The following is a 17,420-nucleotide window of genomic DNA, read 5'->3' on the forward strand; positions in this document are numbered from 1 at the left end:
AGTAAACTCATATCTGAGAAGCTAAGGTCGTTTATTGTTATTTATGAAACTAGTATCCGCTGTCCATTTTCTTTGCTCTTTTGTGCAAATATCTTTAATACCGGGAGACCTTGAGCCTGTCCGGGAGGATTGCAGCAAGGGATCTGCATGTGGAAACTGTTTTGGGCGTATACATCTAGTGAGTGGTGAACATTTTCACCACTCACCAAGTGTAAGTTATGATTGATTGCTGACTTCTGAGATTCCTACTGGGAGAACAGTTCCGCTCCCTATTATTTTTATTTTTTATTTTTATTTTTTTCTTTCCATGTGCATTTCAGATATCCGTGGCATAATCACACTCTATGGGCGGCGAGCACGCTCATTCTTCTTCATTCATGTTCATTCTTCAGCGCTGAGAGACGCTAAGCGATGCCGCGTGTGCGTCTCCCATAGAGTGCCATTATGACACAGAGGCTTACGGCATTCCGCCCCTCTTGCTCTGTGTGAACGGGGCCTAATACTGTATTTATAGTTAGCCCACAAAAAAAAACAGTACAACACTTATAGTACCCTTGAAACAATACTGCCAAACAGAGAGACCCAGCCTGTAACTGGTAACCACACAGTAAATGTGCCTCACCCTACAAAGTAGCTGTACCGCAATTGTACCCAACATAAAAGTAATAATGAAGCTCCCTACATGCCCACATAATAAAATGCCCATCATTGTTTTGTAAGATCAGCCAAATGGCAAACATCAAATATATTTGTATAATTTGGGCTACTAGAGTAGACGTGTATCCATACCATGTCATGCCACCCTTACAAACAACAGACTAATATAATGACAGATCTGCGTTTCTAAACTGATTAGAAATTTCATTGCCTTAGGGCCATTTTATACTGGCCGATTATCGGTAGGGAGCATTGCTAGAAAGAGTCATATGTCCAATAATCGGAGATTCAGCGATCAGCCGAGCAGGAAAACCCCTGTGCGTCATCTGGTCACATCTTCTGAGCAGGCCTATAAATTATTATTTACCGGCCACACATTTCCCTGTATAAATAGGAGATGTGCGGCCAATAGTAATATATTTAAATAGCCGCACAAAAGATACAGGGATAGTGCATGCAGCCCGGCCACTCAATTAGTTGTGCCACGTAAAGGCACTGCAAAGCGATCTTGCGGTTTCCATAGATGGCCCCATAATGGGCTGTCTTAAAGGACACTTAGGTCTGTAGTAATTCTGTCAGCATTGTGAGGTTAGTATCACACCAGAAGATACAGTTTCTCCAGGATTTTGAAGAAACTTGACAGGAAATGTACATTCTCACTTCCTAATAATCTGCAGTAATTTGGGGAAGGATTGGTGTAATTCTACAGTCAAACCTTTTGTTCCTCCAGGAACACATCTCTAAGCTATGGAGCCATAAAAAAATTCCAGCCCTACCTCAGCCACATCCCCCGAGGGAAAGGCTCGCCCTTGTATACAGGACCTCACCTAAGACAGTCATTGTAGGCACAGTAATACCTTTATATGTAATGTACTTAAAGGGAATTTCCCCCTTTTCACACTATGGCCCAGATTTATCAAAGGGTGTAAATATACACTGGTGGAAACTGCCCATAGAAACCAATCACAGCTCAGCTTTCATTTTACCAGAGCTGAAAGCTGAGCTGTTATTGGTTTCCTGTGGGAAGTTTACACCAGTGTATATTTTACACCCTTTGATGGTGATAATAATAATAATAATAATAATAATAATAATAATAATAATAATAATAATAATAATATATAATGCTTTTATTTGTATAGCGCACAAAGATTCCGCAGCACTTTACATAGTTTTGCCAATTATTGCTCCCTGCCCCACTAGGGCTCACAATCTAAATTCACCCATCTGTATGTTTTGGGTGTGGGAGGAAACTGTTGTACTCCTGATACAGGAGTAGTGCTGCAAGGATACAGTGCTAACCACTAAGCCACCATTCGCCCCTTATGCTTTGTAGCTAATTCTTGGTCGCATTTTCCCATGCTGTGTTTACCATACACATTTTTTCTGCATCTCTCAAACTTTTATCAGAGACATAGCATAGACACAAAAACATTAGTGCTGCACAATGAGACGCTTTAGCAATCAGTCACATCAGAAGTGACAATCAATATGACCAGGACACATGAACTCAAAGCAGGTCACAGATTTACTGCAGCATTTCCTGATCCTCTACTTTGGCATTGTGATCATTTTACTTACACTCACCGGCCACTTTATTAGTTACACTATGCTAGTAACAGGTTGGACCCCCTTTTGCCTTCAGAACTGCCTCAATTCTTCGTGGCATAGATTCAACAAGGTGCTGGAAGCATTCTTCAGAGATTTTGGTCCATATTGACATGATGGCATCACACAGTTGCCGCAGATTTGTCGGCTGCACATCCATGATGCGAATCTCCCGTTCCACCACATCCCAAAGATGCTCTATTGGATTGAGATCTGGTGGCTGTGGAGGCCATTTGAGTACAGTGAACTCATTGTCATGTTCAAGAAACCAGTCTGAGATGATTCTAGCTTTATGACATGGCGCATTATCCTGCTGAAAGTAGCCATCAGATGTTGGGTACATTGTGGTCATAAAGGGATGGACATGGTCAGCAACAATACTCAGGTAGGCTGTGGCGTTGCAACGATGCTCAATTGGTACCAAGGGGCCCAAAGAGTGCCAAGAAAATATTCCCCACACCATGACACCACCATCACCAGCCTGAACCGTTGATACAAGGCAGGATGGATCCATGCTTTCATGTTGTTGACGCCAAATTCTGACCCTACCATCCGAATGTTGCAGCAGAAATCGAGACTCATCAGACCAGGCAACGTTTTTCCAATGTTCTACTGTCCAATTTCGATGAGCCTGTGCAAATTGTAGCCTCAGTTTTCTGTTCTTAGCTGAAAGGAGTGGCACCCGGTGTGGTCTTCTGCTGCTGTAGCCCATCTGCCTCAATGTTGAAGGTACTGTGCGTTCAGAGATGCTCTTCTGCCTACCTTGGTTGTAACGGTTGGCTATTTGAGTCACTGTTGCCTTTCTATCAGCTCGAACCAGTCTGCCCATTCTCCTCTGACCTCTGGCATCAACAAGGCATTTCCGCCCACAGAACTGCCGCTCACTGGATGTTTTTTCTTTTTCGGACCATTCTCTGTAAACCCTAGAGATGGTTGTGCGTGAAAATCCCAGTAGATCGGCAGTTTCTGAAATACTCAGACCAGCCCTTCTGGCACCAACAACCATGCCACGTTCAAAGACACTCAAATCACCTTTCTTCCCCATACTGATGCTCGGTTTGAACTGCAGGAGATTGTCTTGACCATGTCTACATGCCTAAATGCACTGAGTTGCCGCCATGTGATTGGCTGATTAGAAATTAAGTGGTAACGTGCAGTTGGACAGGTGTACCTAATAAAGTGGCCGGTGAGTGTATGTCCACATAGAGTCCACTCCAGAATTCTTAAGGGGGTTATCCAGGTTCACAAAATCATAGCCGCTTTTTTCTAGAAACAGCACCACTCTTTGGGTGTGGTTTTGTAGCTCAGTCCCAATAAAGTGAATAGAGATGAATTGCAAAACCACGTACGAAAGCTGTGCTTTTCCAAGCCTAGATAACTCATTTAAAGAAATCTGATCTGTATAACCAATCCCTTCTAACAGGAGATGTTCAATGTTATACCCATCCACAAGAAGGAGAGTAGAGAAGAGCCCAGTAACTACAGGCCAGTTAGCTTAAAGGGGTAGTGCGGCGGTAAAGAATTATTGACAGAATAACACAAATTACAAAGTTATACAACTTTGTAATGTATGTTATGTCTGTGAATGGCCCCCTTCCCCGTGTCCCACCACCCCCACCCGTGTACCCGGAAGTGTGGTGCGCTATACATACCTGTCACGTGCCGACTCGTCTCCGATCTTCAGTCTGCGATGTCGTCTTCAGACGGCCTGGCCGAATCCCTCCGAGCGTCCTGAGTGCCGGATGCCCTCTTCAGCGTCATCGGCGAATGGCTAAGCATAACTGTGCTCAGCCAATCACGGCTGAGCATCTGATGACGCTGAAGAGGGCGGCCGGCACTCAGGACGCTCGGAGGGATTCGGCCAGGCCGTCCGAAGACGACATCGCAGACTGAAGATCGGAGACGAGTCGGCACGTGACAGGTATGTATAGCGCACCACACTTCCGGGTACACGGGTGGGGGTGGTGGGACACGGGAAGGGGGCTATTCACAGACATAACATACATTACAAAGTTGTATAACTTTGTAATGTGTGTTATTCTGTCAATAATTCTTTACCGCCGCACTACCCCTTTAACATATGCAGTGGGGTTTTTTTTGTTGTTGTTTTTTTTTTTTTTTCTTCTTCTTAAAGCGACTGTACCACCAGGCTCAGGCTGAAGCACTGGAGGCGGGCCGACCCACCCTTAGTGGAAGGAAACCCCCGCCCCTCTAGGGTTCCATTGATTCTAATGGAGTCACGTCATGGAGGGGCTGGGTTTTCTTCCCACTGGGGGTGGGTCGGCCCGCCTCCAATGCTTCAGCCTGAGCCTGGTGGTACAGTCACTTTAAAAAAAATAATAATAATCAGCTGGAGCTAAACTGCGGGCAGATCAATGCAAACTGATTTTATTAATTTCTTTGACCTTGTCACAAAAGTCTTGTATGAAGGTGTATTTCAGCGAAGCCTTTCATACAGTTCCCCATAAAGAGCTGATAGAGAAGTTAGTGAAAATTGGACTTAATCCCTGGATAGTTCAGTGGATTTGTGGTTGGCTGAAGGATAGATATCAGATGGTTGTTGTTAATGGTGTATATTCCGAGCAGAGACTGGTTACAAGTGGTGTGTCACAAGGGTCTGTTCTGGGCCCTATTCTTTTTAATATGTTTGTAAATGACATAGGAGAAAGTTTTGTAGGTAAGGTCTGTCTGTTTGCTGACACAAAAGTGTGCAACGGGGTTGATATTCCTGGAAGTACCTATAATATGGAAAATAATTTAGCTTTACTAGAGAAGTGGTCCAAACATTGGAAACTGCAGTTCAATGTTTTAAAATAATGTACTTGGAGGGAACAAATCCTGTATCTAAGTAGGGTATTTGCAGTTCTATGTTGTAAAGACTTCAGAAGTGAAGGATTTTGGAGTAGTGAATTGTAGTGACAGCCTTACAATGAGTCACCAGTGCAACCAGGCAGTAGGGAAAGCTAATCTTATGCTGGACTGTATAGCAAGGGGTACAGGGCTGGGTTTAAACTACATTTTCTCATCTGTTTTTGCAAAAAAAAAAAAAAGACAGAAAAACTGATGTATTTGTGTGCATCCATTTTGATTTGTTTTTCCATTGTAAAAAAAAAAGAAAGGGATCAAAACACATTTTATTTTTAACGTTCACAAAAACATGGTCGACCACATTTTTGGGTACGACTAAAAACGGTGGATGATCTCAAACATAAAACACATCAGGAAGGAAATAAGAAACTAAATCTGGAGGAAGGAAGGGAAAAGGGGGTATGTGATTGATGTTTAAAGGTCTTCCAGTATCAGCTACTGTATGCGGGCCTGGCAAAAACGAGCGGCCTGCACTTTGCCCAGGTCTGGACTAGATGCACCAGGTTGTCTTTTTTGGCACTTTTCTTCAACTTTACAGCATTGGGGCAGGGGTATATAAAATTGAACAATCGAAAAAGAATAGTGTTTATGCTAAATGCTATGTGTATTAACTCCTCAGGCACTTTGTGATAACAACAACATTAACAGATGTCACTTTTACATCTTCTCTAATTGTTGAATCAATGGAGACTGACCCCTACCAATGCCAAGAGTATGGGGCCCTGCTCTTTTATTTCACATATACATCTCACTGGAGATGGACCTTGTAAGCAGGGCGAGCTGAACAGACTCCAGAAGGAGGACACCATCTAGCCACTATTTGAAACTCTCCAGCATGCCAAAAATGCAGCCTCTTGTAGTCTGAAGACGTAACTCCTGACCCTGCAACTTCTTCTCTAGTAATCTGAGTCAGTACAGAGAGGGAGATAACTCATGATTAAACTAACCTTTGTGAAGGACAGATAAGAGCAAGTGCTATTTAAGTACAAATTGAAGTATTTAAACTGTCCTTGGAAAAGAAAATGTATAAAGTTGATAAGGTTAAAAAATGCAGGTTCATCAAGTGCTATGGATAATACTACTGTGCTGATGCAAAGGAACCAAAAAAAACACAACCATCGGCTGGGTCACACATAAGCCCAGTCGAATAAAGCTTTTTATGTGAAAACTTTGAGTTAAGTCTGCAAATGTGCCAGAGTTATCAATGTGGAGCGTTGCTTGATAAATCTGTCCCATGTGCAGGCTGTCTACTCCAAGTTCACACCAACCCTTACTTTGCTTAAGTGCACCAGAATTGTGAGCCGGATTATGGCATACAGTCACGTGACTTAGGCTAAACCCCCTTTTGTCTAAAGTCATGCACCTTTTTGGACCTATCAAAAAAGTGTCTCGAGCTATAAATCTAAGAAATGTGCTGAAAAGTCCCATGCCCCACTATATGGACAGAATTCTGGCGCAGACACATTCGGACATCTTGGTCATATCTAGAGATGAGCGAATCGGGTTCAGGTTCCAGTCCATCCGAACCCAAGGGTTCAGCATTTGATTAGCGGTGGCTGCTGAACTTGGATAAAGCGCTAAAGTTTCCTGGAAAACATGGATACAGCCAATGACTATATCGATGTTTTCCACATAGCCTTAGGGATTTATCCAACTTCAGAAGCCACCGCTAATCAAATGCCGAAAGTTCGGGTTCGGATGGACTCGAACCTGAACCCGGTTCACTCATCTCTATTCATATCATTTTGGTCAGTATTTTAAGCCAAAACCTGAAGTGCACACAGAAAAAGGAGCAGATCTTTCCATTATAGTTTTCTCTGTGTTGGTTCCACTCCTGCTATTTGCTGAAAAGACCAGATTATTATACAGTATGTGCATGCACAATCCAGCAATCAGAATAAAGATATGGATCAACATTCTGGCTGCAGAAATCTAGAACCCATAACCTGTAATTATACATTTTTCTAGAAAAGGCCTTTGGTGCCCTTGTTCAATGAATCTACCGTCACAACATCATGCTCCATAGTCTGACTGCTCTTACAGTAAAGAATACTCATTATAATCATGCCGAAACACTTTTTCTGACGCTTACAAATTAACTAACATTTTGATATGTATATACAAATCTATACCAATGATAACCAAGATTATCTGTGACAGCAGCAACGGTGCTGAAAAGACAACTGCCAGGGGCTTCATTTTATATCAAAGACGCAAATCAAATCCATATTAAATTTTTAAAAACTCACTGTTACTACTCTTCATATTCAACAGTCCCACTGCAAGAAATCTGAAGACCCCAAGACAAGACAATGTGGAGATATACTGGGCCTCAGACATACATGCTGGTCTAGGAGTCAGTGTCACCCATACTAACCAATCAAATCATTTCTTTTATTTTCAATGATACTCTAGTAAAAGTAAAGCCAGACTCTGATTGGCTGGTACGGGCTACACTAACAGCATGAGCCACCGGATGGCACTGTGCAATAAGCCGGCCGTACAGGACTCACCTTTCATCTTGACTGTAGGGGAGTTTGGGCCGGCTGACTGCTTGCGCCATCCTCTCCAGTTCTGGCAGAGGCTCTCTGCCTCCGAGATAAAAGAGCATAAGGAGTCTTCCTCAAAGCGATCCGAGTCCTCAAAAGAAAATCTCTCACCGTCCTCCCACTCTGCAAACATGAGTTCCATTACATCCAATGGTGTACGCTGGAAGCGACTTGTGGACTTTACAACAAACAGGGGGTCAAAGTTGGAAAATTTACTGTCATAAAAATATATGGGATTGCAGTCCTGCTGTGTCTGATGGAGCTAACTTTCTTTAAAGAAATCACATATTGAAGAAGAAGAAAAATCCACGTTTTTTACATGACTTTTCCTATGACTGTTTATATTATTTTTGTGCTTTTCTTATTACCCAAACCCTCCCCATCAGACACTGCGCTCAATCTAGTGTGCGGACCTAGAAGATGGATACCCTAGATCAGTCACATAACCTCTTCAGGATGATGGGCCGGCCGGAGCACACTACATATCCCAGCATCTGCTCGCTGGTGGCCCAGGGGCTGCATACTGTCCCAGTGCTAGAAAGGTGACACTGCAGGCTACTCCACCTCCCTGCACAATAACATTCACATTGCAGGATGGATGCAGAAATGTCAACAAAGCTGCAACAATGGATCTGTTTCCTTTCCCCAAAAAGCAACAATTTTACATCTTGGTACAAAGTCTAGTAGTGGGATCCAGAAGGTGGCGGAGGGGTCTTGCTGGTCAGGCTGAAGTAGTAGTGGCCAGGGGGATGTGCAGCTCCTGGGTAGATGGCTCCTCAGGTTACTGTCACTGCTGTCAGCGGGAGGTCTCGGTGCCCTCTCTGGGGAGACTTCCCCGTCCTCTCTTTGTTCTCCTCGGCTTCCTTTGTCTCCTCTGCCTGCCTGCCTCTGGTGTGAGGAAACAGGGGGATGTGGAGGCAGCAGCCCGGGCTGGAGAGAGCGCTGTCAGGGCCCCCTGAGGGGAAGTAGCAGCTCCTCTGACCGAACAAAAGCCCCCCTAGTGCTGAGCCCTGCGCTGCGGAGACTGCCCCCCTGTGCCGGGAGAGAGGTGGTGCAGGGCCTGTGCGCCTCCTTCCCCTCTCTGGCTGCAGCTCGGTGTATGGCGCTCCTCGTCAGAGGCTTCCCACAGCCAGTCAGCAGCCCTCCCCCGACAGCCTGCCTGCCAGCCTCGGCTTCCTCTCCCCGGCACTACCTGGGGACAGCTCGATCAGCTGATCCCGGTTTCCGCCCTGCCGCTTCCGGCTTCCTTCACCAGCGAGAGCCGGTGTGAGAGAGAACCGAGGAGAGGAAGTGACGGTCTGGAGCTCCGGCCGCGCTCTATGGTGTCAGGAGGACTGGCAGGCTGTGGCTGAGCACTGATGCGGATTATCTCCAGCACATAGTAAATGTCGCACTATAGTCATGACCGTGTCCCTGACAGGCACAAGCCGCCCGCTGTGCTGGGCATCCCTGGGGCAGCTACAAGCATCGTGCTCGGTACAGCAGCCGCTCACAATCTCTGCTTACCACCAGTCATGTGGGGGACACAGCTGCGCCCTATAGTCACCCTGCGCCAGCCGGCAGCGATGCCACATGGACTGACTCCCCATACACTGACGCCCCATGGACTGACGCCCCATGTACTGAACCCCATACACTGACTCCCCATACACTGACGCCTCATGTACTGACTCCCCATGTACTGACTCCCCATGTACTGAACCCCATACACTGACTCCCCATACACTGACGCCCCACTTACTGACTTCCCATGTACTGAACCCCATACACTGACTCCCCATGTACTGACTTCCCATACACTGACTCCCCATGTACTGACTCCCCATGTACTGACTCTCCATGTACTGACTCCACATGTACTGACGCCCCATGGACTGACTCCCCATGTACTGACTCCCCATACACTGACTCCACATGTACTGACGCCCCATGGACTGACTCCCCATGGACTGACTCCCCATGTACTGACTCCCCATACACTGACTCCCCATGTACTGAACCCCATACAATGACTCCCCATACACTGACTCCCCATGTACTGACTCCCCATTCACTGACTTCCCATGTACTGAACCCCATACACTGACTCCCCATACACTGACAACCCATGTACTGACAACCCATGTACTGACTCCCCATGTACTGACGCCCCATGTACTGACTTCCCATGTACTGAACCCCATACACTGACTTCCCATACACTGACTCCCCATACACTGACAACCCATGTACTGACTCCCCATGTACTGACTCCCCATGTACTGACTCCCCATGTACTGAACCCCATACACTGACTCCCCATGTACTGACTCCCCATACACTGACTCCCCATACACTGACTCCCCATACACTGACTCCCCATGTACTGAACCCCATACTCTGACTCCCCATGTACTCACTCCCCATGTACTGAATGAACCCCATACACTGACTCCCCATGTACTGACACCCCATATACAGACTCCCCATATACTCACTCCCCATATACTGATGCCCCATATACTCACTCCCCATATACTGATGCCCCATATACTCACTCCCCATATACTGACGCCTCATATACTGACTCCTATAGCTGAATCTGACGCAGCACACATATCAGTCAGAGACAAAGTCCTTTCACTGCAGGGGTCTCCTCTCCATCTATTGCAGAACCACAGTTCCCAGCATGCCCGGGCAGCTGTTGGCTATCCAGGACAGAGTTGCCCAGGAAACTATTCTAATACTAGGGTCATTGAGAGCTATAAAGCTATCATCAATATTAGCTTGCCCCCCTGCACACCAGTAGGTCTGGGCACTGGCTATATACACTGCTCAGCACCTAGAAGGACAAGCTGGAGGGTGATGACAGAGAGGAGATCTATAAATCACCACATTAACAAGATCCTGTCTGGAGCATGTGGAAGCCAGAACAAAAGCAGGTCCCTGTCACCAAACCCCAGGAATGGGATCAGGTCCCTACAGGTGCAATGCCACCTGCTCATCGATCAGCCATGTATTGCCGCTTGTCACTAACTGGGAGGGACAGAATCCTTGAACTGAGAGAGCTTGGTTTATCACTACACAAGGAGGCCCAGATATTAATAAAGACACGAGGCTGAAGTTGGTTTCTTATTCGGGGCTGAAGTTGGTTTCTTATTCGGGGCTGAAGTTGGTTTCTTATTCAGAGGATTTTTCTTTTTCCTGTTTTAGCTATTATTCTTACAGAAAATGTATAATATTCATACCCTACCGTAAGTGAGGGGCCCTGAGGGGACTGGTGATAAAAATGGCAAAAAAGACCCCACGGTTGGCATAAAAATGGGCATGAAAGTAAAACCACAAAATTATTATTTAAGAATAAAATTGACTTTGGGCCACTGATCTCACACTGATAATACACAGAGAGGGATGTCCCGCATCATACCCAAGAGAGTCCAGCCTGGCCCAAAGTGGTTCTGGGTATAAAAACTGGCATCAAAGTGGGCACATAGCCATTTTTCATGATTTGAATAAGTAACAGCTATTTTCAAAGGGTTAAATGAGTTTGGGCCACTGATCTCACACTACGTACACACAGATAGGCATGCCCCGCATCACATCCAAGAGAGTCCAGCCTGGCCCAAAGTGGTTCTGGGTATAAAAACTGGCATCAAAGTGGGCGGATTGGCATTTTTCCCAATTTGAATAAGTAACAGGTATTTTCAAAGGGTTAAATGAGTTTGGGCCACTGATCTCACACTGATAATACACAGAGAGGGATCCCCCGCATCACAACCAAGAGAGTCCAGCCTGGCCCAAAGTGGTTCTGGGTATAAAAACTGGCATCAAAGTGGGCACATAGCCATTTTTCATGATTTGAATAAGTAACAGCTATTTTCAAAGGGTTAAATGAGTTTGGGCCACTGATCTCACATTGATATTACACAGAGAGGGATGCCCCGCATCACATCCAAGAGAGTCCAGCCTGGCCCAAAGTGGTTCTGGGTATAAAAACTGGCATCAAAGTGGGCACATAGCCATTTTTCATGATTTGAATAAGTAACAGCTATTTTCAAAGGGTTAAATGAGTTTGGGCCACTGATCTCACTTTGATATTACACAGAGAGGGATCCCCCGTATCACATCCAAGAGAGTCCAGCCTGGCCCAAAGTGGTTCTGGGTATAAAAACTGGCATCAAAGTGGGCAGATTGTCATTTTTTCCTAATTTGAATAAGTAACAGGTATTTTCAAAGGGTTAAATGAGTTTGGGCCACTGATCTCACACTGATAATACACAGAGAGGGATGCCCCACATCACATCCAAGAGAGTCCAGCCTGGCCCAAAGTGGTTCTGGGTATTTTGTGAATAAATGTTTAGCGCCGCACTACCCCTTTAAGCAAACAGGGCTAAAGTACTCAGGAAGCATTTGTCAGCATAACAGGATCCCAGAATTCGCTGTCCCATCTCGTCTTATTAAACATTTCTCGGCTAACCCTGAATACATTTCTATAATAACAATACCTGCAGCAATGTTTTCTGCTGACAGGTCTGCTTTAGGCTATGTTAGGCCTCATTCACACATCCATAGTTCAGCCAGTGAATACGGACCTGTAATGATGGACCGCACTATGAATGTGCAGTAACAGTGCTACGCAGTTTACGGAGCACTATGTAGAAGACAATGATTCGTGCCGCAAATGCAAGTCCGCACTATAATCTATCCTTTATTTTTTTGTAGCGCGGGACGTGGACCTGAACACTTGTACAGATGTGTGAACAGGGCCATTGAAATATATTTGTCCTATGTGTTGCCTGCAATGTCAGGGTCCCCTTGTAGCCATATAGGACCCCTTTGTAGCCAGTAATCCGCCCTTGTAGCCAGCAGAACCTGATTACGGGAGCATTGATGTCCCTGTACCCAGTGGGATTAGCAGATGCATGCTGCAATACTAATGATCGCACTGCGCACGTATAGGAAGGCCGTTCTGGGTACGAGAGATGGCTTTGCCCCCAAGTGCTGACGTGACGTATGGTGACCATACCCAAGAAGATGAAAGGAAGTAGGACATCACTGTAAGAAAGGTTGCATCATGTGACTAGACCAGCAATCTCCGAGTAAAGCCAACAAGGAATATATAAGTTCTTTAGTTAAGGGTTAATTTTGATTCTTTTTTTTTCAATTTTTCCAGGAATACCCCTTTAGGCTATGTTTAAACAAAGTAAAAATAAGGGCAAATAATGACCATTATTAAAGGGGAACTGTCAGCCAGTTAGATTAATCTAAACTGCTGATAGCTCCTTATTGCACCAAAAACACCATGGATAAAGGTGTGTTTTACCTTAATCCTCATTACCGTTTCAGTAAAGTTTGGCATTTGCTCCAAAGTCTGGTAAGGACCCACAGGGCATCCCTCTCTGTGTATTATCAGTGTGATACGGGGCATCCCTCTCTGTGTATTATCAGTGTGATGCGGGGCATCCCTCTCTGTGTATTATCAGTGTGAGATCAGTGGCCCAAACTCATTTAACCCTTTGAAAATAGCTGATACTTATTCAAATCATGAAAAATGGCTATGTGCCCACTTTGATGCCAGTTTTTATACCCAGAACCACTTTGGGCCAGGCTGGACTCTCTTGGATGTGATGCGGGGCATCCCTCTCTGTGTATTATCAGTGTGAGATCAGTGGCCCAAACTCATTTAACCCTTTGAAAATAGCTGATACTTATTCAAATCATGAAAAATGGCTATGTGCCCACTTTGATGCCAGTTTTTATACCCAGAACCACTTTGGGCCAGGCTGGACTCTGTTGGATGTGATGCGGGGGATCCCTCTCTGTGTATTATCAGTGTGAGATCAGTGGCCCAAACTCATTTAACCCTTTGAAAACACCTGTTACTTATTCAAAATAGGACAAAAATGCCCATCTGCCCACTTTGATGCCAGTTTTTATACCCAGAACCACTTTGGGCCAGGCTGGACTCTCTTGGATGTGATGCGGGGCATGCCTATCTGTGTGTACGTAGTGTGAGATCAGTGGCCCAAACTCATTTAACCCTTTGAAAACAGCTGTTACTTATTCGAATAATGAAAAATGGCTATGTGCCCACTTTGATGCCAGTTTTTATACCCAGAACCACTTTGGGCCAGGCTGGACTCTCTTGGATGTGATGCGGGGCATCCCTCTCTGTGTATTATCAGTGTGAGATCAGTGGCCCAAACTCATTTAACCCTTTGAAAATACCTGTTACTTATTCAAATTGGGAAAAATGCCAATCTGCCCACTTTGATGCCAGTTTTTATACCCAGAACCACTTTGGGCCAGGCTGGACTCTCTTGGATGTGATGCGGGGCATCCCTCTCTGTGTATTATCAGTGTGAGATCAGTGGCCCAAACTCATTTAACCCTTTGAAAATAGCTGTTAGTTATTCAAATCATGAAAAATGGCTATGTGCCCACTTTGATGCCAGTTTTTATACCCATAACCACTTTGGGCCAGGCTGGACTCTGTTAGATGTGATGCGGGGGATCCCTCTCTGTGTATTATCAGTGTGAGATCAGTGGCCCAAACTCATTTAACCCTTTGAAAACAGCTGTTACTTATTCAAATTAGGAAAAAATGCCAATCTGCCCACTTTGATGCCAGTTTTTATACCCAGAACCACTTTGGGCCAGGCTGGACTCTCTTGGTTGTGATGCGGGGCATCCCTCTCTGTGTATTATCAGTGTGAGATCAGTGGCCCAAACTCATTTAACCCTTTGAAAATACCTGTTACTTATTCAATTTGGGAAAAATGCCAATCTGCCCACTTTGATGCCAGTTTTTATACCCAGAACCACTTTGGGCCAGGCTGGACTCTCTTGGATGTGATGCGAGGCATGCCTATCTGTGTGTACGTAGTGTGAGATCAGTGGCCCAAACTCATTTAACCCTTTGAAAATAGCTGTTACTTATTCAAATCATGAAAAATGGCTATGTGCCCACTTTGATGCCAGTTTTTATACCCAGAACCACTTTGGGTCAGGCTGGACTCTCTTGGGTATGATGCGGGACATCCCTCTCTGTGTATTATCAGTGTGAGATCAGTGGCCCAAAGTCAATTTTATTCTTAAATAATAATTTTGTGGTTTTACTTTCATGCCCATTTTTATGCCAACCGTGGGGTCTTTTTTGCCATTTTTATCACCAGTCCTCTCAGGGCCCCTCACTTACGGTAGGGTATGAATATTATACATTTTCTGTAAGAATAATAGCTAAAACAGGAAAAAGAAAAATCCTCTGAATAAGAAACTGCCGAATAAGAAACCAACTTCAGCCCCGAATAAGAAACTGGCCGAATAAGAAACCAACTTCAGCCTCGTAGTAAAGACCAAGTAGAGGCCAACAACAAACCGGAATGACAAAGAGGGATGCACAGACATGAACCTGTTAATGGACAGATAATCATATAGAAACATAACATGTATTCTGTACTGCAAGTAAAACTGTGCCATTAGTCTGCCTGGACTTGCCTGCCATTAAAGGGGAACTCCGGGTAGTGGTAAAAAAAAAAAAAAAAAAAAATGAAATTTCTGCAAAAGCATAAAGCATTACTTACCTGTCTATCCCAGTTTTGAAACTGCCAAAAATCCATTTGTTTTGGGGGGTTTTGTTCTGTTTTGTGTTTTTGCACTCCCTGGTTGCGCAGATGTACTCAGTACCACAGGTTCCAGAATGCAATGCTTTCCCTCAGCTGTTCCATCACAGTCGCCCACCCTGCCTATTCCCCGCCCAAATCTGTTGCAGAACATTTAGGGTGCCTTCACACCTAGCGACCTGCCCGGCTCCTGCTCCGCTCCTGCTCTGTATACATTACTCCTCCCGACTGCTCTCCCGTCCGGCCAATTAGTGTGTTGCCTTGCCGCAGCCACTGATTGGCCGGGCAGGAGAGTAGTACGCCGGGACCCGTGCAGCGAGGAGAGGTAATGTATACAGCGGAGTGGGAGTGGGAGCTGAAGGGGTTAAGGGGCCGGCAGAATTACATACACGCAGCGGTCGTTCAGACCACTGCATGTATGTAGTGAAAGTGATCTGCCAGGACCTGACAGACTTGCAGCGTAATTTACGCTGCCAGTCGCTAGGTGTGAAGGCACCCTTAGGCTGAATTATTTGCAGTACTTTATCATTTTATTGTGGTCCCACCCACACAGCACGCTGTATTCTCTATCTGTAACACCACACAGCACGCTGTATTATCTACCTGTAACACCACACAGCACGCTGTATTCTCTACCTGTAACACCACACAGCACGCTGTATTCTCTACCTGTAACACCACACAGCACTATATTCTCTACCTGTAACACCACACAGCACACTGTATTCTCTACCTGTAACACCACAGAGCACGCTGTATTCTCTACATGTAACACCACACAGCAAACTGTATTCTCTACCTGTAACACCACAGCACGCTGTACTCTCTACCTGTAACACCACACAGCACGCTGTATTATCTACCTGTAACACCACACAGCACGCTGTATTCTCTACCTGTAACACCACACAGCACGCTGTATTCTCTACCTGTAACACCATACAGTACGCTGTATTCTCTACCTGTAACACCACACAGCACGCTGTATTCTCTACCTGTAACACCACACAGCACGCTGTATTCTCTACCTGTAACACCACACAGCACGCTGTATTCTCTACCTGTAACACCACACAGCACACTGTATTCTCTACCTGTAACACCACACAGCACACTGTATTCTCTACCTGTAACACCACACAGTACGCTGAATTCTCTACTGTAGCACTGCACAGCACACTGTATTCTCTACCTGTAACACCACACAGCACGCTGTATTCTCTACCTGTAACACCACACAGCACGCTGTATTCTCTACCTGTAACACCACACAACACGCTGTATTCTCTACCTGTAACACCACACAGCACGATGTATTCTGTACCTGTAACACCACACAGTGCTGTATTCTCTACCTGTAACACCACACAGCACGCTGTATTCTCTACCTGTAACACCACACAGCACACTGTATTCTCTACCTGTAACACCACACAGCACGCTGTATTCTCTAGCTGTAACACCACACAGCACGCTGTATTCTTTACCTGTAACACCACACAGCACGATGTATTCTCTACCTGTAACAGCACACAGCATACTGTATTCTCTAGCTGTAACACCACACAGCACGCTGTACTCTCTACCTGTAACACCACACAGCACACTGTACTCTCTACCAGTAACACCACACAGTGCTGTATTCTCTACCTGTAACACCACACAGCACACTGTATTCTCTACCTGTAACACCACACAGTGCTGTATTCTCTACCTGTAACACCACACAGTGCTGTATTCTCTACCTGTAACACCACACAGCACACTGTATTCTCTACCTGTAACACCACACAGTGCTGTATTCTCTACCTGTAACACCACACAGCACACTGTATTCTCTACCTGTAACACCACACAGTGCTGTATTCTCTACCTGTAACACCACACAGCACACTGTATTCTTTACCTGTAACACCACACAGTGCTGTATTCTCTACCTGTAACACCACACAGTGCTGTATTCTCTACCTGTAACACCACACAGCACGCTGTATTCTCTACCTGTAACACCACACAGCACGATGTATTCTCTACCTGTAACACCACACAGCACGCTGAATTCTCTACCTGTAGCACTAGACAGCACACTGTATTCTCTACCTGTAACACCACACAGCACGCTGTATTCTCTACCTGT

The 17,420-nt window shown here is 45.4% G+C and overlaps 1 protein-coding gene across 1 annotated transcript in view; it reads right to left on the bottom strand.

Annotated features, from left to right (window-relative positions):
• Positions 1-8,952, bottom strand: part of ZSWIM8 (zinc finger SWIM-type containing 8) — a 104,165-nt gene extending 95,213 nt beyond the window's left edge. The window contains exon 1 of the mRNA XM_069980599.1: positions 7,647-8,952. Coding sequence (XP_069836700.1) covers positions 7,647-7,824 — 178 coding nt within the window. The 5' untranslated portion in view covers positions 7,825-8,952. The remainder of the gene's footprint in view (positions 1-7,646) is intronic.
• Between the last annotated feature and the right edge of the window lie 8,468 nt (positions 8,953-17,420).

Source organism: Dendropsophus ebraccatus, chromosome 8 (genome assembly GCF_027789765.1).
Source record: "Dendropsophus ebraccatus isolate aDenEbr1 chromosome 8, aDenEbr1.pat, whole genome shotgun sequence".
Taxonomy (NCBI): Eukaryota; Metazoa; Chordata; class Amphibia; order Anura; family Hylidae; genus Dendropsophus; species Dendropsophus ebraccatus.